The sequence below is a fragment of the Mus caroli genome, unplaced genomic scaffold, assembly GCF_978045245.1.
Source record: "Mus caroli unplaced genomic scaffold, Mus_caroli_1 scaffold_15, whole genome shotgun sequence".
In the NCBI taxonomy this organism is placed as follows: Eukaryota; Metazoa; Chordata; class Mammalia; order Rodentia; family Muridae; genus Mus; species Mus caroli.
The window spans coordinates 79,843,441-79,866,119 of record NW_028227270.1 but is presented as its reverse complement, the minus strand read 5'-3'; the positions used below and the strand labels follow the sequence as shown (position 1 = coordinate 79,866,119).

General features: G+C 43.7%; 1 protein-coding gene across 2 annotated transcripts in view; it reads right to left on the bottom strand.

The window, feature by feature from the left end:
- Positions 1-648: 648 nt before the first annotated feature.
- The window catches only part of Nedd9 (neural precursor cell expressed, developmentally down-regulated 9), a 180,142-nt gene continuing 158,111 nt past the window's right edge, over positions 649-22,679 (bottom strand). For both annotated transcript variants that reach the window (XM_029468323.2, XM_021180651.3), the window contains 5 exons: positions 9,046-9,147; positions 8,463-8,564; positions 6,391-7,632; positions 5,030-5,119; positions 649-2,827 (listed from right to left, as the gene is read on the bottom strand). In XM_029468323.2, coding sequence (XP_029324183.1) covers positions 2,318-2,827; positions 5,030-5,119; positions 6,391-7,632; positions 8,463-8,564; positions 9,046-9,147 — 2,046 coding nt within the window. In that variant the 3' untranslated portion in view covers positions 649-2,317. The remainder of the gene's footprint in view (positions 2,828-5,029; positions 5,120-6,390; positions 7,633-8,462; positions 8,565-9,045; positions 9,148-22,679) is intronic.

The following is a 22,679-nucleotide window of genomic DNA, read 5'->3' as shown; positions in this document are numbered from 1 at the left end:
GGGTCTTTTCGCCTCTGCAATCAAGCTCTCCCAATAAACGTGTGCAGAAGGATTCTGTTGTGGCGTCTTTCTTGCTGGCGAGTCGGGCGCTCACAGAGTATGGCCCACAGTATGGCCCATAGTAAATTCTCATAGTTAGGAATCTTTTTCTTCTAATATAATTTGTGTTGAACCATTTCTTTATGCCTATTCCAGAGTGATTGAAAAAATTCCACTCTACTTGAATAGCCACAGAGTAGAAATAGAAACCGTCCTACCGACATTAAATGTGTGGGTGCTGTAGCCAGATGTGGTGGTTCACATCTTTATTACAATCAACCTGGAGGCAGAGACAGGCCAATCTCTGCCAGTCTGGTCTACATAGAGAGTTCCAGGCCAGCTATGACTATATAGTTAACTCCTGTCTGTGGGCATTTGATACTGAAAAACTAAAACAAAAACAATTTCATATACTTAGTTAGATGCCATCCACATGCTCTAGAATTTTCTTCAATACCAAGGTACTGGGGTAGCCTACACATACTATTCCTTTAAAAAAAAATCAGATCTATAGCACACAAAAAACATCATAATTTGACTTTCTATACTCAGATGGGTCAATATTTGATTCTGTGATAAGAGAGACACAAGGAAAAGAAACCCAGTGGCTATAAAGAGAAATATCCAAACATTTAATGGCTTAAATATACAAGATGGCAATAAACAATAAAAATTGAATAGTTTGGTTTTTACAATGTGGAATGTCATCACTCAGGTTAGGACAAGGCAGCCATCACATAACATATACACATTGTGTTGTAAGATCTACAAGCATACCCTTCCTGACTTCTTGCAATGGTACTGATGCTTCAGGACCCTCTACTTCCACACACCAGACACAGTGAATTGCTCTCCAATAGCTCAGCTGTTCATCTTCTGGCGATGTAGAACTTTGAGAATTACAATTATAGTTTGTTTTGAAAAGCACCTTTCCTTTGATATCTTCCATTTATTAAAAAAAAAATCACATTGAGATCACATGTCCTTCTTAAGCCCCTCCTTGCCTTTGTAATTTGGTTGTTTAAAACAAATAACATTAACTCAGTCAAGACATCCATAACAAATAAAAACACATTTCCAAGTAGGCTGGAATGAAATAGATCAGAGACTACTATATTTCTTGAGTTGGTCATAAAGGAAGAGGGAAGTAGTTTATCTGCCCACGACGAATCTGGTGCCTGGGCTGTATCCACACAGCCGGTGTGAAGGGACAGACCACATGATCATGGCTGTGACTAGCTGACATCCACAAGGTCCATGGCCACAATGGGACGTGAAGGTCAGCTCTCGGCAGCTGTTTTGAGTGTTGGTCTGCTTATGTAAGTTTTTAGACTGGTGTAGGATCCATCAAGCAACGCGAGAGCAGGACAGGGCCCGGTGGCTCCACAGTTCAGTGACTAAGGAACTGGCCATTTCCATTAGAGAATGAGGGTAGAGAGGTCTTGATTTAACTACTCGCTGTTGGAAACAGCCCTTCTTTTTGTCCACAATCACAGTTCTGATGTATCTTCATGAATTCTTGTTGCAAATTTTTTTTTTAATTCAACTCTAAAAACATCCTTTAGAAAACCATGACTGAATCACTCACAAATGTAGCCCCAGGGAAACAAGTGTTCTCTCTTTATTGTAGTTCCTTTCAGAATTGAAATAACACAATAACGACTGTAGACATGGCCTCTTAGTACAGCACACATGTTTTGCCTCTCTCTAGCACCTGAAACCTTAGGTTAATATATTTTATGAATCTTTCTCTCTATCCCTGCCCCCCCCAGAAGTTGGTCAGATTTACCACCGTGTTAAAGACCAGTCAAGTTTGAAAGAGGTTTCAGACAAGAAAGTTGGGTGTGCTGGGCTCAGACGACTACTGCTACATGCAGAGCAATATTACAGCTAAGTGGTATAATTTTCTACAAAACCCAACAATGCAGCATTAGAAGGTGCTCACTAAGGTGCTTCTCAATTCATGTTTTTAATGGGCTGTATCAGACACACAGATAAACAAATATGGATACGTAGGCATACACAAACGTGGACACAGTTCTGTACAACTTATGTCTTAGATACTTATATGTTTATATCAGAACCACACAGGGGAAACAAAATAAATTCAAACTTCAGCTCCCTGAATTGATGAAAATCGACTAGCTCACAAAAACATCGAAATATTTCAATTTCATATAAAATATCTACAAAAATAGATAGCATTTACAAAAACTAGATAGTATTTCCAGTTTTCCTTAGTAATTATTCACCCAGTCCCTTCCACTTCTTTGTCTTCTCAAAAGGTGGCCATCTCCAGCAAGGAACGCTTAAACAGCTGAGCATTTCTGGACAGGTCTGTCACCTGGTGCACCATTTCCTGCAAGGCAGTGGTACTGGGGTAGTGGAGGGCGGCCATTTTGGTCGCCATCACTATCGTCTTGAGCTGTTCGCAGAGCTGGTTGCTGGAGTTCCTGACTTTGTTGCGAATGTCCTGGGCAGCCACCTGCCTTGTCAGAGTGTCTCCAATGAACACCAGTTTGTGCGCACTAAGAATGACAAATTTGCTGTGCGCCACAAAGATCCGTGGGGGCTGGGCTGAGCTGACACAGCTGAAGAGGGCGTCGATGGCGTTGAGTAGGGAAATGAAATGGGTCTCACACTGGTCATAGTAGAAGCAAAGCAACTGCCTATCCTGAGCACCCACACTGTTGTTGGTGGTTGGGAGGCTCTGAGAGGGCTTCCATTTAGAGATATCATTCTCCACAGGCTTGGTGATCTCTTGTTCCAACAGCTGGAACTGACTCAGCTAAAAGGAAGAGAACAGGTTTCATTAAGGGCAAGGCATACATTGTAAAGGGAAAGAAATATGGGTGTGGGGTCAAAAGATATCAGTTTCATCTTTAGTAGATGCCAGGTACCTAGGAGCTGTGAGACCTTATCCAGGATGCCTTGCTTCCTAAATTGTGCAACGTGGACATTGGGAAGAGGATCCCTGGGGGATCCTCCAGCATAGATCTTCTGTTATGACACCATTTGTCTTTTTTTGCACTCTAACTGGAAGGCAACAGCCTTACCTTCTAAGGCCATTATGAGGGCTCAATAAAATACTATTATTCACAAAGTGAATATTAATCATTATTATTTGCAAAGTGTTTGAAACAGTGTTTGGTGAATTGTAGGTTCTAGTTATTATTATTTTAATGTTTGGAGGCAGCAAGGGAAAACCAGATGTAGTGACCTTTCTGTCAAATAAATCAACAGTTTGTTACTTCCTGGGTAAGGCCTTTCTTCAAGATCGAAAGTTCACGAAGATTCTCTCTCCTATTTGCACTGTTGAGATGGACACATTGTGCTCTGTTACTGCCGAGACCTCTTAGAAATGACGTAGGGAAAAGGACACAACAAAGAAATCTCAGCATTTCTTATTTGCCGTATTTTATAGCATGCATGTGTAGGTCAGAGGACTCTTCATGGGTGCTGGTTCTCTTCTCCTGTATGGTTTCTAAGACTCAAACTCCGGTCATCAGGGTGGCAATAGGTGCCCTTACACGGAACCACCTCAACAGTCATAGGACCAGACTTCTTGATGCTATCATTAGCATCCCTAACTGGACTGTTCTTTCCAATCGAAATGATACTTTCTAGCTATGGTACTAAGAACACTGATTTTGGGAGTCAGTTAATCTTTCATCCTGACTCAGAGCCGAGCCAGCTCAGGGACACCCTCATCTTGCTTCCTTGCTAAGAAGTGCATAGTCGATTTTCTATTCCATGGAAACTATTTGCTTCTTAGGAATTACCTTCGTGTCTGCTAGCTTTCCCAAACTCTGCTGTCCTATTAGGCCAACTGCCAATGTAAGCATGGCAGATACAGGGTGGTGTCTTAATATTATTTGATAATAATGAATTTGATTTCAAATCATGTGTCTGTAGAGGGTAGTACTTTTCCATTTTATAGAGAGGGAACTGGCCCATTACAATGATGTTCAAGTCTACACAGCTGTTAGCTGGAAAACTCTGATTTGCTAGAGACATCTTGTCACTTCATGTTGTGATGTGCTATTTCATTTCATCTTAAAGTGCATATAAGTCTTTAGTCCATTTCTCTTTGTTTTCGTGTCCTTGGCTTCACAATACCTATCCTTACCTGTTATACTCACTAAACCTTTGAGTGAACACCCCCTGCTCAGAACTCTTGGTAAATGGACTTATATATGTCTCATAGACATTGGCTCCTTCCCTCTGACTCTTAGACTGGACCATACAAAAGACAGGGAGAGGGGTGGGGTCTAGGGGAGAGTTAGACTCAAACTCTCTTAGGAGTTTGATAAACACAAAAGGGAGTTGACCATTATCTAAGGAATCCTAGATTAAGTGACATCTACAGAGGTTTTGAAGTTGGGCCCAATGCACACACCTGCAAGGTCAACAGCCAAAAGGTTGAGGCAGGAGAATACCAACTTTGAAACCAGCCTGGACTGCATTGTGAAAACTTATCTCAAAGCATTACAGAATACCACAAAGCCCTATAGGAAGGGCTTTGAGTGGCCATTTATGAGTCAAAGTTAGATGTGAACCAAGTGAAGTGATTGGAGAAAATGTTGGATAGTAGAGAATGAGGCAGATACTGGAAGAGAATACCAAGAAGAATACAGTCCTTGCTTTCTTTGGTCTTGGTTGCATCTCATTCCCTGGAATTCCTTTATTTGGCCTCAATGGAAAACCAGTTAGCTTGGGCTTGCCTGACTTGGGTCTTGTGTCTTGAGACTGAAAGCTTTACTCCTAACGGGTGATAGATGTACAGGCACAGTCTGAACAAACACTGCCATTTGGATGCAATCCAGGCATCCTCAGCTGTAGTCATAGGCCACACACCTTCACTTTGTTCTCATGTCCTATTACATGCCTGGGACTTCCTTCTTCTTGCCACTGTGCCAGGAGGACCCCAGTCTTTGGGAGCTATCCGTTCCCTACCAAATGGTGTGCTGTCTGCTGTGTTCAAACCTACCTGGTGATGCTCCAGCTGCGCCTTACTCTGCTTCATGATGTTCTCCTTTTCCAAGAGCTCCTTCTGCTGTCGCTCAAACTCCTCCTTGCCCTGGTGTGTTCAAAACAAAGACAGTATTACCTCCTTGCTGTGAGACACTTATGGGGACAGTTTCACTGACAAGTATACTCAGACCTTCATTATCTACTGGCCACTTCCCTCATGTCTAGTTAGACATTGTAAACCACAGATTAGCGACTTCTGAAATTACCGTGGAGATAGGCTGAAGAGTAAAGCCCGTGTCCGTGTGGGCTGCCACGGTCACTGCCAGCTCTAGCTGGAGAGCTTCTGAAGACTCCCAAGCATTCTTTTTCCATGGTTCTTTTAAAATAGATTGTATGTGAACCATGCGCTTCCAAACAAAGGTTAAAAAAATGGGTGCATAGTTCACTTCCGATTTTTTTGACTATTCTGCATCTCTCTATCCATCCTTAGTACTCTCCAGTCTACAGCATCAGAAGACCAGTGGAATGTTAAATGCCTTCCTCTAACCTCGGCCAATCCTCAGCATGAGATGTGGTTCAGTTGATCCTTTCTACTCCCTTTCATCTGGGGGCTGTTGGTATTTTAATCGTTTTCAGCATAACTCATGGCTCTCAGTCCAATGGAAAAGAATGGCAGCCTAAAGCACTAAGCCAAACACAAAGGCATGGATTATGGTAGATTGCTGGAATTCTTCAAAGCAGACAGGGAAGCCTTCAGGGTTCCAGGTCCATTTGGGAGCTAGCACAGTTTATACTCATAGGAAGCAGTTTGCAGATTTTAACATAAGTAGGTCAAGCTGTTGGCCAATTGGCAAGGGATCCCAGGGTCCTCTGGATCTGATGGAGCTCTGTGTCTTTGTAAGCAGCTAAACACACACACATACACAGACACACAGACACATATGCACACACTGTAGGCTGAAAGAGTACCTTAGAAACTCTCTATGTGCAGATATTTCCAACAATTAAAAAAATTAACAGTGATATATATTTAAACTTATTTCTATTATGACGAGCTGTTCCATGAACCTGTGCCATAAAAACACAAGCAGAGGAAGAATGATTCTATGGCTGATGGACTCACCAGCCAACAACATTGATGAGTCTCCTCCAGCTTTCCTGAGGTGTATCAATGAGACATCATACAACCATGTGAGTTAATTCTCAAAATAAAATTAAGGTCCAGGGAAGTTAGACAAAGTGGCTGTACATTTTTTTGGACAACCTCACCCTCAGTTTTCACAACAGTTAGATTAACATGTTTTGCTATCGGTCCAGCTCACAGCCTTATGGACATCAGCCTTGAGTCTGGGTGGTTTATAGGTCTGGTTTCCTTACCTGCAGGTGAACATAATCATAATCATCCATCCAACTCCGTTCAGAACCGTCACTGCTACCGCAGTCTGGTGGCTGGTCCTTGCTTAGAGTAGGAGGCAACGGCTTACTGTGGACCTGGGCTTTGTAGTCACCAGGATGCAGTGGCTGCATCTGGGAGCCCGGATGTGTGTACTCGCTTGAGTTCATGATGCTGTTGGGCCCATTCTTCAGATGCGAATTGCCAGGATCTGCTCTAAAGAGGGTCTCTGCGTAGGTGCTGATGGTAGTGGTCAGTTGTTTGGCGTCGTCTGGCACTGTCTTGGCGACCATCACAAACCGGTCTAGGTCATCACACTTATTTTGGGGCTTATTGATAGCTAAAATATTCAGGGACCAGCTGCATTCATTCAAGTCATGGCTGGTTTGGCTTAGAATCTGATGGGAATCTTCTACTCTTTGGAGTTCCCGCTTCATTTTGTTGTGGAGGACCAGTTCTGGGAGGCAGGAGGCATTGGCTAAAGCTCCCTTGGCAAAATGGAGGTATTCTCGTAAGAACAGCTCTACTTTGTCCACCGCAGTGCGGATCTCATTGATGTGCCTTTCCATGTATCCGTAGCACCTCCAGTCTGTGGTGACCAGTGACATGAGGCTGCACACACCCATCTCCAGGGTCTGCTGGAGCCGATAGAGCTTCTCAATGGCTGTGTCTGGGTCCAGTCGGAGCCTTTTGTCTTGAGACGGGGAGGCTGACAGTGAAGATTCCTTTGAGGAGGTGGAAGATGTGGACATGTTACTCCTGGTACTGCCAGTGCTGGAGAAGGACAGTCTGTTGATCCCGTCTACCACGTCCCGAGAGCCTTTGGCATCTGCTGGGTTGTGCAGAGGGACATCGTAGACACCGTCTCTTTCCTCCGGATTTGCCTTTTCGCTGGTTTCTGTTGGTACCTCCAGAAACTGAACTCCCCGGGGGACATCATATGCATCACTCTGAGTGTCCCCAGACTGTCCCAGCTGAGAGGGTGCATGGTGCAGGGAAAAGCTCTGGTGTCTTCGTGCCATTGGTTCGACACCTCCTGGAGCATCACAGGGGAATTTGATGTGCAGGTCCTTCCCTGCTGTCTTGGTGCTGGTTGGAGGGATGTCATAAACCCCCTCAGGTCTGCTGTCTGGCTTTCCATCTTGCTTCATTGGAGGAGGGAAATCATATTCCTTTTCCCTGAGCCCTGCCTCATCTCGGCAAGCCGATGGTGGAATGGCATAGACCTAAAAAAGTAAGTAAAAAGCCATTTTATTTGTTCAGTTGAGACTTGGAGGAGGCAGAAAGTGAATAGCGTGGTCCAGAGTTCACAGCACTGTTCACTTGATCCTCTTCCTCTCCTCTCATCATTTACTACCTCAGATGCTTCCCAGCATGCAGCATGCTCCTTAGAGGATGTATGCCTTTGTCCTAGTACCTGAGCATCCTTAACCATTCTCGTTGCTAGCTTGGGTATAGAGCCCTCCCTCCTAGCTAAATTGCTCATCACTGGGTTGCAGTCTCATGTTTCTAACCATTCACTGACTGTCCTACACAAACTGATCTATGCTAAGAGACAGAAGACATTGATACACTGGGCAGAGGGACCTGTGTTCCCTTCTTGGTCATCAGGCTGCCTGTGTGTGTGTGAAGCTGCCTGGGTCTTCTTTGTATTCAAAGGCACAGTCCCCTATCTGTTCAGCAAAGCTAACTGCATTTGCAGTGCAAACAGGCCCAGAAGATGACAGAAAAATCAAATGAGCTACTTCTTATGTAGAGTCAAAGGAAGCTGTAAACCCCTTCTAGAAATATGTGATGTGTTAGATACTGCCAAACTGAACATACTATCTCCCCTTCCAATGGACTCTCATGATTGATGTCTTCATATTTTCGGGGACTCAAAATTTGTAATAATAATGGCTTTCTTCTTTCCCTTGCTTCCTTCCCTCTTTCTCTTTCTTCTTTCTCTCCTTTTCCCTTTTAGAAATGCCATTCTTGTTTTACCCCAATAAACTATGATACACCCCCCCCCCATTGAGGTACTCATCCACATATTGTGTTTTTCCAGTTCACTTACCCCTTGGGTGGGAGGAATGTCATATACCCCTTGGGGTTTCATCTCTCCCACTAGGGCTGAAAACACAGGGCCTTTTACTGATGAAGGAGGGATGTCATATACCTGAAAAGAAACACTCGAGTTACCCAGAATGCAATGGAATCTGCTGTTCAAGGCCCCTGCTATTGTTTCTGTAAGGATTCATTCATCAGGTCATACATAGACTTGGTCGTTAGTAGTGTTTCATGTCATCAGGGGCTTCTGGATGTTTTCTTTATGACTCTTGGATTCTTTGATTTAGGCTAATTATGAAAACAATCTTACATGAACTATCTGCTCTATAATTTAGATCATTTAAATGACACACTTCCAGAAATAAAATAACAAACTGATAAAGCAGATGAGAAATTTCTCAGATGAAAGACTAGACTTTCTGATAAGGCAAACCTAAGAAATACAATGTAAGCAACACCGACTGAAATGGCCTTTGGACAGGCAACCTCCACAAGGTAAGGTTGTGGCTGATGTCCCTCTTCTCCTGTATGTTCCTAAAGAGCTGCTGCCCCCCTACACCAGCTCCCCTGGTGATGTTCCCATTGCCTACCCCTTGAGTGCTGTGGGAAGGAGGGACATCGTAGACATCCTTTTGGTATCTGGATGGGTACTCGTACACATAGCCATGGCCCGTCCTCACTGGGGTGATCACCTGTGGATAAGAATACACAAAGATGTCAAACGTCAGCCCCAAGTCCTCAGCATATTTATCAGCCTGTGTTGAGAAACATATCCCTAATCAATCCATCAGAGAAAGGAGAGAAAGGAGAGAAAGGAGAGAAAGGAAACAAAGTACGGGAGGGTGAGAGGAAAGGAAGATACAAGGTCAGAATATGAAAGAAGTGACTGAAATATGTTTATCTCTTTTCTTAAGAATTTTCCAAAAATCTGATCAAAATTCATCAATGGAGTCTTAATTCCCTATATTCAAGGAGATATGTTTAAATTATCAAAGTTGGACTGCAGAGAGATATCAGTTAAGGGCACTTGCTATTCTCTTTCTTTCTTTCTTTCTTTCTTTTATTTCTTTTTTTTTTTTTGTGGGGGGGGGGGGTTTTGAGACAGGGTTTCTCTGTATAGTCCTGGCTGTCCTAGAACTTGCTTTGTAGACCAGGCTGACCTTGAATTCAGAAATCTGCCTGCCTCTGCCTCTGAGTGCTGGGATTAAAGGTGTGTGCCACCACACCTGGCTGGCACTTGCTATTCTTACAGAGGACCTGGGATTGGTCCCCAGTACCCACATGGCAGCTTACAACCATCTTCATCTCTGGTCCCAGAGGCTCTGATACCCTCTTCTGGCCCCCAACAGCATCAAGCACATGTGTGTGTGTGTATGTATGTATGAATATATTACAAAACACTCATGTACGTACATATAAAATAAAAATAAATTATGAAAGTCTTAGCTGATCCATTTGGAGTGGCCAAAGTACAACAGTACAGTTTTTTTTTTTTTTTACGAGGCTCCAAGGCTTTTGTAAAGAACATAAGCAAATAGTTTGGCCACTTAAAATTCCTCTCATACCTACCCCAGTATGCCTCTTTATCTGAAATTATTATTGTGATTATAACTGAAAATTCCATGGGTCACCCTAATCCTTTCATAGAGCCACTGATGAACAGTCCTGTTCTTATAATTGCCTGGGAATATTCACTTTACTTTATGAGACAAGGGAAACACAGTTTCCCACAGTGTCTATAGGAGACCCTGTTCCAACATCCTTGGATGTTCAAGGCCATGGGGTGCTGTGTTTTGCATGTAACCTCCATATATCATTGGACACACTTCAAATCCTTTCCCAATGTTTTTATAGTCTATAATGTTATATAAACACCATACAAACACCAAGTCAATAGATGGTATGCAGTATTATTTAGAGAACAATGTCACAAGTTTACACATCTTCATTGTAGATGCAATTATTTTCTAAATAATTTCTGCTTGCAGCTGGTTGTCTCCACGGATATGGACTCCATGCGGCAGAGAATGGATTGTGTTGATGAGGAAACCCTTAGACTCTCAGCTGTGAAGTGTCTTGTCCTCTAGTCTCTAATCATCTCCCCATTTCCATAGGGAAGCAAATACCCTACATCCAGCCATTGGCAGAAGTTAGCCAACAGAACCTTACCTAGTGGACTGGCCTGTTCACCCTCCCTCCCCCTCCCTCTTTTTATGTGGACGCACTCTCTGGTATAGGCACACGTGGAGAGCAGCAGTCAATCAACGTCATGTACGTTTTTCTTTTTCTCTCTACTTTATTTTATTGAGACAGGGTTTCCATACTGACCTAGAGCTCACCACTTGGTCAGACTGGGAAGCCCTGAGACTTGGCTCTTCCCACTGCCCATACCAGCACTGTGGTTATAGGCAGAAGCTTTTCCATGTATGTTGGGGATCTGAACTCAGGGCCTCTCATTTATACAGCAAGCACTATACCCACTGTAGACTCTTATGTCCATAGCTAGGTACTGACTGGTCGTTTTAAGACACGATTTCAACTCAATCCATTTGCTCTTCCCAGGGTTTGAAAATGGCGCAGTCTTACTTTTTTTTTTTTTTTGTTTTGCCCAAGCACCCCACTCCCAAACCATTAACAGTCCTACACTGCCTACCATGTCTTTGAGAAAAGACTTCCAAAATTAGGAGGATCTGTCTGTTCCCAGGAGGCCTTTCATCTTGAATGTGAAGACTCTGGCGTCAGGCTGCCTATGTGGAAAATGCCCCATGCCCACCTCAAGCTGAACAGAATGGAACACAGCCAAGGTCACCAGTGTCTGTACCCCAGGGCCTCCCAAATCTCCTGGTCCAGTTTTGTTTAAAATGCCTGATGCTTACAACTGATTATTTCTTACACTGAAGGTAAAGGAGATTAGTATGCAGCAAACATTTCCACCCAGTCTCTCCATTGTCTCGGGTTTAGAAAAGGAACTCAGCGCTTTAAGTTTGTTGGCAGAGAGTGACGGAACCAGTTTCTGAGGCAGCCATTGTATTGTGCACAGCAAATATTCCTTCATAAAGCAGGGGCTGTTGGCTAAAATCCTTTAGTGCCATTTATGGTTGGTTTTTTTTTTTTGTGTGTGTGTGTGTGTGTGCACTTACCATTGTGCAGAAGAGATGTGAAGATCTTAAAGACTTTCCGTTTATAGATCAACTTGCTCACAACCCAGTTTTGGTTGAATGTAGAAGCTTCTTAGAATGGGTGTTGTGCAAGCTGCCAAGTTAGGGATGCTAGAGAACTAATCCTGATTAAGCTGAAGACCTGCATCCCTCTTCACCTTGGAGGGCAGGGAGGAAGAGGGGGCAGTGCTGATGCCTGAGTGTGGTGTTGGGGAATACAAGCAGGGCGAGACCCATAGAGAGGGATAGGGACCAATCTATCCCTTGCTTTTGTAGCCCTTCCCTGGCAGGGCACACACGGGCTTCTTGGCATTTACCATTCCACTTCCTGACAAATGTCACAGAACCCCAACTTGCTCTCTCTTTCTCATTTAGAGGATGCCTGTGGTCATCTGGTGTTTAAAACTTTGCATTCCAAACCAGTCATTTTTCCTTGTTTATGCAGTTAGAAACACAGATGGTCAAAACCACAGAAGGGAAAAAGCCAATAAAATAGAGCCTTCCCATCCCAGCATTCCCGGTGGTATGATCCAGCTCACAGGGACCCAGCAACGCTGTTGAAGTGAGGCCAGAGCTTTGCCTCTTGTGGAACAAGTCCAGGGCATTTAGTGATACATGTGGCATCTTAGGTAAATCTGATGGAGCTTTCTTCAGAGCTAGCTTTGCCTATATCCTTCCTAGGACCCTCTCCAGGCCAATTGTGTGTTCCCTCCTCAAGGCAAAGTGCTTGGCTAGCCTGACCTTCAGGCTCCTTCTTCCTGCTTGACTGAGCACACGAAAAGCACACCATCCCCACACTCATCCTCCTAGAACCTTCAGCCCAGGAGGCAGACCAACAGCTGACCATGGCCGTGAGTTTGGAAGAATTCCCCTGGGTTTAAATGGAATCACCACACAAGGGCATTTTTACACTAGTTTCTCAATAAAATCAAGTCCCTTTTTTTTTTTTTTTTTAAATCATGTCCCTTTTCTCTCAGTTTGTTTTTCTTTTTCTGCAGTCCTTTTATTCTATGTATTTATTTATAGTTGCAAAGGCTTAGCCCAAGGAATTACCAAGTTGACCTCTTAATTCATTACTGCTTCCCAGGGAGCTAAGCAGTGTGGTAGGCTGGGACCCTGAAGGTCCAGAACTACAGCTGCCCCCTGATTGTGATCATCCCTGGAAGGGTCTGCATGGTCATTTGTGGCTCTGTTGCTGTCCTGATGATGAATCCTGTTGTCAACTAACCAGAAAAACCCCAGAAGAGCTACAAAGCAGACAACAGACTGTAACCATTTAGGGCTTTTTTCCTCCTTTAAATTTTTTTTTTTTTAATAAAAACCTCTGATTGCTTGTTGTGTGCATGTGTTATGTGTGTGTGTGAGAGAGTATGTGTATGTGTGCATATGTGTATGGGGACATGAGGGGGTATGTGTGCACACACATGCATGAGTATGTCTGTGTATGTGCATATGCATGAGTGCAGGTGTTTGTGTATGTGCACATATGTGTGTGTGTGTGGTATGTGTATGTTTGTGTACATATGTGTTATCTAGGGTGTGTGTGTGTGTGGAGTGGTGGTGTATGTGTGTGTGCTTGTGAGTATGTGACTGTGTGTGAGGGCCAAAGACTGACATCAGGTGACTTCTCAACCTCTTTCTACCTTTTTTTTTTTTTTTTTTTTTTTTTTAAATTTAAGAATAGATGCTCGTAATATGCTTGCATTATGTGTTCAGGCACTACTATTACCCGGTGTGGTGCTACACACCTGTAACCCCAGCACTCAAGAGGCTGAGGCAGGAGGATTGTGAGTTTGAAGCTAACTTAGGGCACATAGCAAGACTGTCTCAAACAACAACAATAACAAATAATAATAAAAAAACAAAACCAAAAAGAAACATTTTTCTTTCGATAAATCAAACTTCCTCCGCCGCCAAGTATGTGTCAGCTTGATTTAGGAGATTGAAGGACAGGCTAAACTCTTAGCTCTGAAGGTCAAGTCTCTGCTGCTAAATAATGTTTCACATTAAAATTCCATGTAAAAAGATTTAGAAACACTTAGTGTTTTTATGTATGTGTACCATGCGCATTCAGTAGCCGCAGAGGCTGGAAGAGAGTGGCCGGTCCCCAGCTGGGCCGGTGGATAGTTGTGAGCCACCATGTAGATGCTGGGAACTGAACCCGTCTCAGCCAGGATGGCCAGTGATCTTAACTGCTGAGTCATCTTTGCAATCCTAATCTTCTTCTTCTTCTTTTTTTTTTTTTTTTAGAGATTTATTTTATGTATATGAGTACACTGTAGCTGTACAGACGGTTGTGAGCCATCATGTCGTTGCTGGGAATTGAACTCAGGACCTCTACTTGCTCCGGCCCAAAGATTTATTTAGTATTATATGTAAGTACACTATAGCTGTCTTCAGACATACCAGAAGAGGGAGTCAGATCTCATTATGGATGGTTGTGAGCCACCATGTGGTTGCTGGGATTTGAACTCAGGACCTTCGGAAGAGCAATCGGCGCTCTTAACCGCTGAGTCATCTCTCCAGCCCCCTCATCTTATTCTTTGAGATAGAATTTTCCTCTGAACCTAGAGCCCATCAATCTGGGTATGCTGGCTGGCCAATACACACGTATGTACATTCATATATACATACATACCTATATACATACCCATAGTTGGTTCTTACATGGGTGTCAGAGCTCTCAATTTAAGTCCTCATGCTCACACAGCAGGGACTTTACATACTAAGTCATCTCAGTAGCTATCATTGTATGCATTAAAGGGGTTCAGTTTTGTAGTCTCACACATACACATAATTCGCACTGACAACTATAAGCACTTACAAACGAACGCATGGAATCAATCTCTAGGGCAGGGCCCTGCCAGGAAGAATGAAAGACCAAAGACCTAGGATATGCTAGCCCTCTAATTAAGGTGTTTACATAAGAACAAGGGAGCAACCTCAGCTGTTCTGCCTTGCACTTTAGCAGCATTTGATTCTCCCTGCATTGAGCCTTAGATCCCCACTGCAGGAACTGCTTTTGAAGATGTTTCTGACACAGCCTGTATTTTGTAGCTTAAGGTTCTGAACCCACAGATTCAACCAAACTCAGGGGCAGGCGGTGCATGAAAACAGTTCCCACCCGCACCACACATATGCCGATTTCCATTTCTCTTCGTCATTCTTTCTTAATAATACGGTCTAACAAGTACATGCACAGCATCTAATTGCATCAGGTTTTGTAAGTTGCCTAGAGATGATTCAACGTCTATGTGCAGATGTATGCAGGTTATACAGGCATTATGTCATTTTCTGTAAGGTCTTTGGAGCTCCTGGAGTGAATTTCCAGAGAGGTAATCTACTTTCATGATTCATAATTTGGAGAGCTGGACGCACTGGCTTTAAAGGAAAGGTCCATTTGGACAGCAGAAAGCTAGAGACTGGATTGGAGGAGAGACTCTTTGGGGCTCTTTGTTGATGTTTCTGCAACCAGCTTGCCTAGGTTTATTCTTTGACAGCTAGAAGAAGGCTATCTGGCTATCTGCTTGAAAGCCCAGCAAACAGGGACAGAGGAGAAACAGCCATACTTCTGTACTTAGGAGCAGGCGCACATACTATTGAAAGGGAGGCGGCCATGCTTGCGTTCATTCAACTACTGGGAATGTGTTATCAGATCTTGCATGTTTTCAGATGCCAGAAGTGTAAATCTGGTTTTCAAAATTTGAAGCAGTGTGTTGGCTGATTAAATCACACCTCGGGCCCCTATGCTGCCCGGTTTGATTTCGCCAGTATGTTATTTTTTGTGTGTATGAATTCTCTCTCCTTCATTGAGACCTTGAAACCTCCAAGTTCTGACCAATACCATCTCTATCAAGACTGAAAGACTCTGGTTTCCTCAAATGCCCTGAAAACCCACACGTCTGCACCTGCTTTGTCCGTTCAACTCTTTCCTCTCCCCTTATCTTCAGATAATATTATGCTTTCAGAGTCAAGTCAAATTCCTGTCTCCCAGAAAGCCTTCCCTAGATGGATAAACTACCTCTGTCTTTGTAACACTCCAAGTAATTTACATATTTATATTCATGTCTGACAGTGCATGTGGCTTATTGTTTGACTCTCTCGGTGAACCTCGTGTCGCAGCAGGGCTTATAACCGTGCCTTGGATAAAGCAGATTTTAGGAAAGATGATGCTAGAAGGAAGGGAAATGATGCCTGCCTACATAGAATAAGCCAGGTTTCCAGGTCGGGCAGCTCTGAAGAGAGTATTATATCCCAGGCTGAAAGGCACAACCCATATCAGCCATGGTGATGGTGAGCAGATGTGGGGTGAGTATTCAGTAGCATGAGGGGTCAGCAACACTGACGAATGCATCAGCAGCTGTACCAAGAGAAAGAAGATGGCATATTCTTTGATCTCCCTTCACTTCAGATGGAAGTGTACACCAAGAAGCATTGTGTATCGGTTCCTAGGGCGTTCAAGATCCTCTTTCATTACAGCTGTGTACCAAAGGTGGAAAAACTCAGTGGCTGTGAAGCTCATGGCTGATGGCATTGTCTTGGGATGGGTAGAGCTGGACCCGATGTCTGTGGGTCTATCACCACTTAGAAGTCACGAGACCATGAGCAAGGCTGTGGCCAGGCTGGAAACCATCAGGCACATGATGTAGAAAAGCATGAGTTTAGATTTACCTGTGCTCATGGGGTTGGCAGATGGCAACAAAACCCTCTCTGGAGGGAAGGAGCATCTCACGAACCCAAGAGAGTCTTTTTCCCAAATAATTAATATATATATATACATACACACACATATACATATATAAAACCGTGTTCAAGACACCTAGAGAACCAGTACCAACATGTGGAAAGCCAGTCCTTGTTGGCTTGCTGCTGGTCAGGATGTAGTTAGTTCATATTTTAGTCCAGTGGTTTCGAGGCTGCTTGCCTTCAAAGTGTTTCATGATTAAACATGAAGATAAAACAAACAAACAAAAATCGCTAGCTTGGTATGTTTAAGTTAGATGAGAAGAGAGCCATCTTTACACATAGGTGAAGGATTGAAAGAGAGGCCCAGAAGGCACGAGGGACTTCAAAGCAAAGCCACAAGTGACAGGAGACTCTGCTTCTTCAGAGCCACCAGTAGACTTACTTAGGTTATTATTTTATCAGTGCTGCCAATATCATGATTATCCTCAATGGAAATCAAGATACTCCAGGGGAGAGCCCTGCAGGGAAGAGTGCTTTCATAGGGTTTAGAGATGAAGGACTTTTCCGAAGGGAAGGGTGATGAGATTCTAGGCTCGGGGCATGGGATGAAATTCTTATCAGTGGAAGAGCACAAACTAATGCTTGCCAAGAGGGTCTTACCAAGAAGTAGGACATGGAGCTTGCTCTCGGCAATGTGTATAATATGCAAAGCATTGGCTTACAGATAACTTCTCTTGGGATGTCACTGGGGCCAAGGCCTCAGCAAATCTATTTGGGCCATGTCTTCCCTTGAGTATCTGTCTGCCTCACCTTCCTAATACAAAGCTGGGGTTAGGAAACCTTTGCCCTGTCAGCTGCCTGCTCACTGGAGCCTCAAGTGAAGCAGGGAGGAAGTAGCCATCTACCATTCTCCAAGACAAGTTCCTCTTATCCCTCCCCCCGCCCTCCCCCAAATCCTCAGGTTCTTCCATGTCTCTCTCTACTCTTCCTTCAATGCAACATCTCACCCCTCCCCTACTTCCTCACACTACTGGCAGCTGTGAGGGACAAAATAGTGCAAGCTGAAAAGTTGTTCTCGTAGAAGCCGACAAGGAATGGAACAGCGATTACCTGGGGCATGGGTGAGGAGAGGGCTGGGCAGAGAGCATGCAGGATGGATACAGGCATCCAGTTGGATAGAAGAAAGGAAATTTGAAAGTTCTATGTCACAGAAATGCAACTGCAGTTGACAAGCATTAATTGTATATTTCTAAATAGTAGAGAGGATTTCAAATATCCCCAACATCAGAAAATGATAAATGTTTGAGCCGAGGAACAACCTACCCTTATCTGATCATGTACAGAAATATCCTGTAAATATGCACAATCACTATGTATTATTTTAAAAATAATATAAATTTGATACATACACAATAATATAAGTTTTACACATACATACATACATACATACACACACACACAGCACAGAAAAATATTTGAGTAAGAAGACTTGGGTAGAGCGGAGGAGAGATGTGGAGAAGGGCTGGAAGTATTGCTTCCATTCTAGTTGTTTTCGGGTCTATCATCTACCTATTTACCATCTATGTATTGTCCTTTTCTGGTATACAACAAAAAGCTAGAGTTGGGGATGTAGCTCAGTGGTAGGGTATGTGTCTAGCTTACGCAAGGCTCTGTGTTCTGTTCTTAGCACTGTCAAAAATCTTTACAAAAATCACAAAATACAATTTTAAGAAAAACTAAGAAAGAAACAAAGAAAGAAAGAAAGAATTCCACCCAGAAGCCTTTTCTTCTATGAGTATCATAGCACCCACAAAATCATGATAGTGATAGCCATAACTTTTGATTTTGCAGATAATTTTGTATCCCGTCATTTTCTTCCAGAATCACTACAAAACAGCTTCAGAAATGGCACACATTGTATAACCATTTGCCTCTGTCATTCAGATGTGGGCAGGTCAGATGGCTCAGTAAGTAAAGGGGCTTGCTGCTAAACCTGACAACTGAAGTTCAATCCCTGGGACCCAGATGCTAGGAGAGAATCGGCTCCTGCAAGGTGTACTTTGATGTTCATACAAATACCACAAATGCACATGTGCATACTCACACACACACACACACACACACACACACACACACACACACACAGAGAGAGAGAGAGAGAGAGAGAGAGAGAGAGAGATTAGATATTGCCTAAACTCCTGACCACGATGCAACAGAGCAGGAAGGTGAATAACCAGGCTTTGCTGTTCTACCCTAAGGCTTTCACCAGAACTAGGCAACTCAGGAAATACTCTGCTCAGAAAGCACAACAGGCCCTAATGAGAGGTTAGGACGTGCCACTACAGCAACAGACCCACAGACAGCCTTGCCATTAACAAGGCCTGAGATGGTCTAATGAGCAAGTGTGTCACATGACAAGCGTCTATTGCTTTGCTTTGGCTCTGGTGGGAAGTACAATTAGACTGCTCCCTGCCCCTCTAATCTCCCTCCCTTGATTTATTTATACTACCTCTCTTTAGGTTTCCTACATTAACAAGACTGTTTTGATTTCTAAAACTGCTTATTAGATAGAAACCATTTCATTCAAATGAATTAATAAAAACGAAAAAGCTCTAGCAAAGACACCACTGCCTTCACTGGGTTTCATAATAACCCTTTGTCTTAAATGAGCAATTTACCCTCTTCCCTTTTTACAAGAAAACCCTGGGAATAGGAATATTACCACTACCATTGCCAGCCCACTAGGACGGGGACTCAGTTTTCAGCCACTGAGAGCTACAGTGGGCTGCCTATTTGAAATCCAAGATCATGTCTTGCACTTCTATGAGAAGAGGAAAAGCTACATGTTGTCTACCCTGGATTTATTAATTCTCTATAAATTCTCTCTCTGCCCAGCTCGGGTGCAGCAGTGAGCTCATTTGTTTACTTGCATAGCAACAATATAATGAAAACTCAGTCTAGCTTTAAAAACATTCCCTCCCAAGCCATCTCTAGGCTCAACCCATCCTGATGCTTCTCTTGCATTCAATGGAGACATTTTTTCACTCTATTTTGGGGACACGACTTACTTCCCTTCAAGGACATTTAATAGTTGGTTTTTATGCTGGAGCTAAACTTTTTTTTGCAAGCCACCCAGATCACAGCCCATCTCTCCCTCCACTTGAGGCAAAGGCAAAGGGAAGGTTCAGGAGTGAAACCGCTCCCTTGGGTCACATTCATTTGACACAGCTTTGTGTGGCAAACCACTCAATGGAAACAGTACCCCAATTGTTAAGCCCCTAACATGTCTCCCCTGCTGCTATCAGGAAGCTCTTTGTATAGCGAGCACTAAAGCAACATTTAGCTATGGACTGACCAAGCACCAAAGAGCAGAAAGACGCACAGAACATCAAACCTTGGTGGGAAATGACATCTGGGTTCCCCAAGTGACCAAGGTCTTTCATGGGACAAAGCTGAATGCAGGCTGTGACAATTAGGTATTGAAAGCCATTTTTTTTTAATATCCCTTTCAGTTGACTGAACTGTTCCTTTGAATGAAACCATAAAGGAACAGGCCTCTGGGCTCTTTTAGTATCTGAATAAATTCAATGGGACCATACGCATTGCATCTACTCTAGATTTAGAAAGATGCCTAAGACTGCCCTGCTGAACTGTGGATGGGAGGTGACAGAGAAGTAGTCTGGGACCTGAATGCCTGTGGGTATTGCTTCTCTTTGAGTAGGTGATCTCTCACAGCTCAGTGGGAGGATGAATATAATGGCTGATGGGGCAAATGGCATGAATGGCAAATGTTGGTGCCAGTTCTGAGGGTGGCTGCCATGCCGTGAGGCACCAGGCCCATCTCTCTGCCCAGACCATGAGGCTTTTACAGGGAAAGATGGTAGAAAAATGGCAAGGCAGAAGAGCTTGCCTGTCTTGATGATAGAGTTCAGAGGGGAATTCTCCAAATGAGGAATTTCTTAGGAGTTTTCTTGGGAACAATATCTGTGCCTTCATGTTCCCTTGCCAGCTTCTAGATGTTCTTCTTGTGCTGTACACAGCAGCTGTGGATGGCAAAGGCAAGCTGGGCTCTAAAGAAGGGTAGGGGACAAACTGCCCATGTTTAGGGGTCAAGTTGGAGTTTTTAAGACGAGGTTTGAAGGTAGGTCATTTAATGAAATCTTTCAAGCTATTGTGGGAAAGAATCTGATTAGGATATCTGGATCATAAAATGTTGGCAAAGACCATTAGAGAGAATCCAGTTTCAGTGGCCATTTCACAGTCGAGGGAGCTAGAGTATGGGAAGGTACATCATCAGAGGAGCGAGTGGGAGCTACAGTTGGCACTTACAATTCTTCTTTCAGTGGCCTATTTCCTGAATCAGTGATACGTGCCATGCAGTTTTTTTTTTTTTTTAAGAAATTTAGAAGGAAATACTCTCAAAGAAAGCAACTTCCATATACAATAGATGTAGCTTGCAAATTAGGTATCTTGTGCTTTGGTGGGTCCCTTTCTACAGCTAGTCCAGTCTTGGAGATTACATGAACTTTTAGAACAGCAATGTCAGTTGAGAAGAAGTCCACATGGCCATATTGCCTGCAGTACCACAGGTCTGGCATCTTCCCAGATGAGTGCTTTGGAAGTATATCCGAGTGGCTGGAATATCTGTGGCTAGGCTCTCTCAGCTGTTTGGGTACTATGTGGATGTGAGATGGGGGAGCCTTCTGCAGCAACATGAATTCTTCCTGGCTAACACCATGCTCCTTAGCACCCAGGATTGTGGTGAGCTGGGATTGCTAACAAAGTCAATGTGCCCTCTTAGGTTAGGGCTGGCAATGGCACCTATGAGCTAGGATGTAGAAGCCATTAGCATTGGAGTCAGACAGATATGAGCTCAATAGCAGGCCTGTTTCTTGTGAGAGGCAGTGAGTTCCCTTTGGTAGATTAATCTCAGGCCTCAGCCCTCCTTTCCTTTGTGAGGGGAAGGAAAGCTATAGTATGCATGTCGCAAGCTGCCAGGAGGGTCAGGTGACACAGTCATTATAATGCCCTCAAAATGGAGGAGAGGCTCAGAGGCATTTTAAGGTCATTTCTATGCTTCAAATTTGAAGCATCACTGCAGAATGACATGGAGTAACATCACCACCCTGTTTCAGACTCAGAGGTTCTTTTGAAGAGATCTCTCTAGAAGTTAACAGGGACTGCAGAGGAATCCACTGTCTTATGTGTGAACCACCTGGACTTCTCATACAGATAGGGACACCTCTAGTACCAGTCATGTGCAAACTGCAATCTGCGAGCTGCATGTATCCCAGGATAGCCACGACACTTGTAGATGGCACTGACGTTTCACAACATCAAAGGTCGGGCATGCCTGCTGGCTGTAACCCTGACACAATGACTAAGGTACTGCTACTTAGAACAGAGTGTTTTTGGCCTCTGACATTTTCTAGCCCCGCACTTTGTAGAATGCACTCTGGCGAGTTGCTCTTCTCCCTTTCTCTTGTGTCTTTGAGATGGATTCACATAAGATGATCCAACAAGTTTTATCATTAAATAAGACAAGCAGTGTTCCTGCCCTCCCTCCTTCAGAAAGTATTATCCATCCAGTGGGGCGTCCTGTGGCAGGCTGCCTCTCACTCACTGTGATAAGCAGTCACTTACTATGCAATCAGTGGGAGGGGAAGGCTAACTAACCTCTGTTGCCTTGGTAAGGGTGAGTGAGAAGTTACAAACGCCCCCTCAGAAATATGCATTATCTACGGGCTTTATGACAGACTGTGGCTGAAATCTGAAGACGGTGGTGTTGACCAAACAAAGAGGACCTTTGTTCAGTTAAGGAGGTGTGAGGGTTTGCTCATTCCCTTGGCGTGGGTGACTGTCTGGGAACAGTGCCTTTCAGGTCAGGGTAAGCTCAACAAGTCCCTCCCTTCACTGCTTGGGGACCTCCAAGGCTGTGGAAGATATAAAATGCACCTTGAATTTTCAGGGGGGACATTCAGGTGACATCTCAGTTCTTTGGACAGTTTCACAAACTAGACAGTTAGATATATTTATTAGGTTTATTTTCATATAGAAATCTACAATTCTGGGATGTCATTGTACTTCATTGAGTTTACATAAGAAAAAACTGGGGCGGAGGGTGTCCTGGAATTAACTTTTTAAGTTGTATATATGGGAGACAGAGATGGGGAGAGCATAGAGAACAGAGAGGCAGAGAAAAACGAAGAGACACGCAGACAACAGGGAACAAACAAAAGGGAGGTGAAAAGTCAGAGTTTGTCATTTCCGGCAACTCTAATTTCCTCTAAGTCTATTTTTTTTCCTTGTTAGTAGACAAATAATATTGCTTAATATCTATAGCAGTTAGTTGGCTGGTATCTGAGGTTGCTATGGTCAAC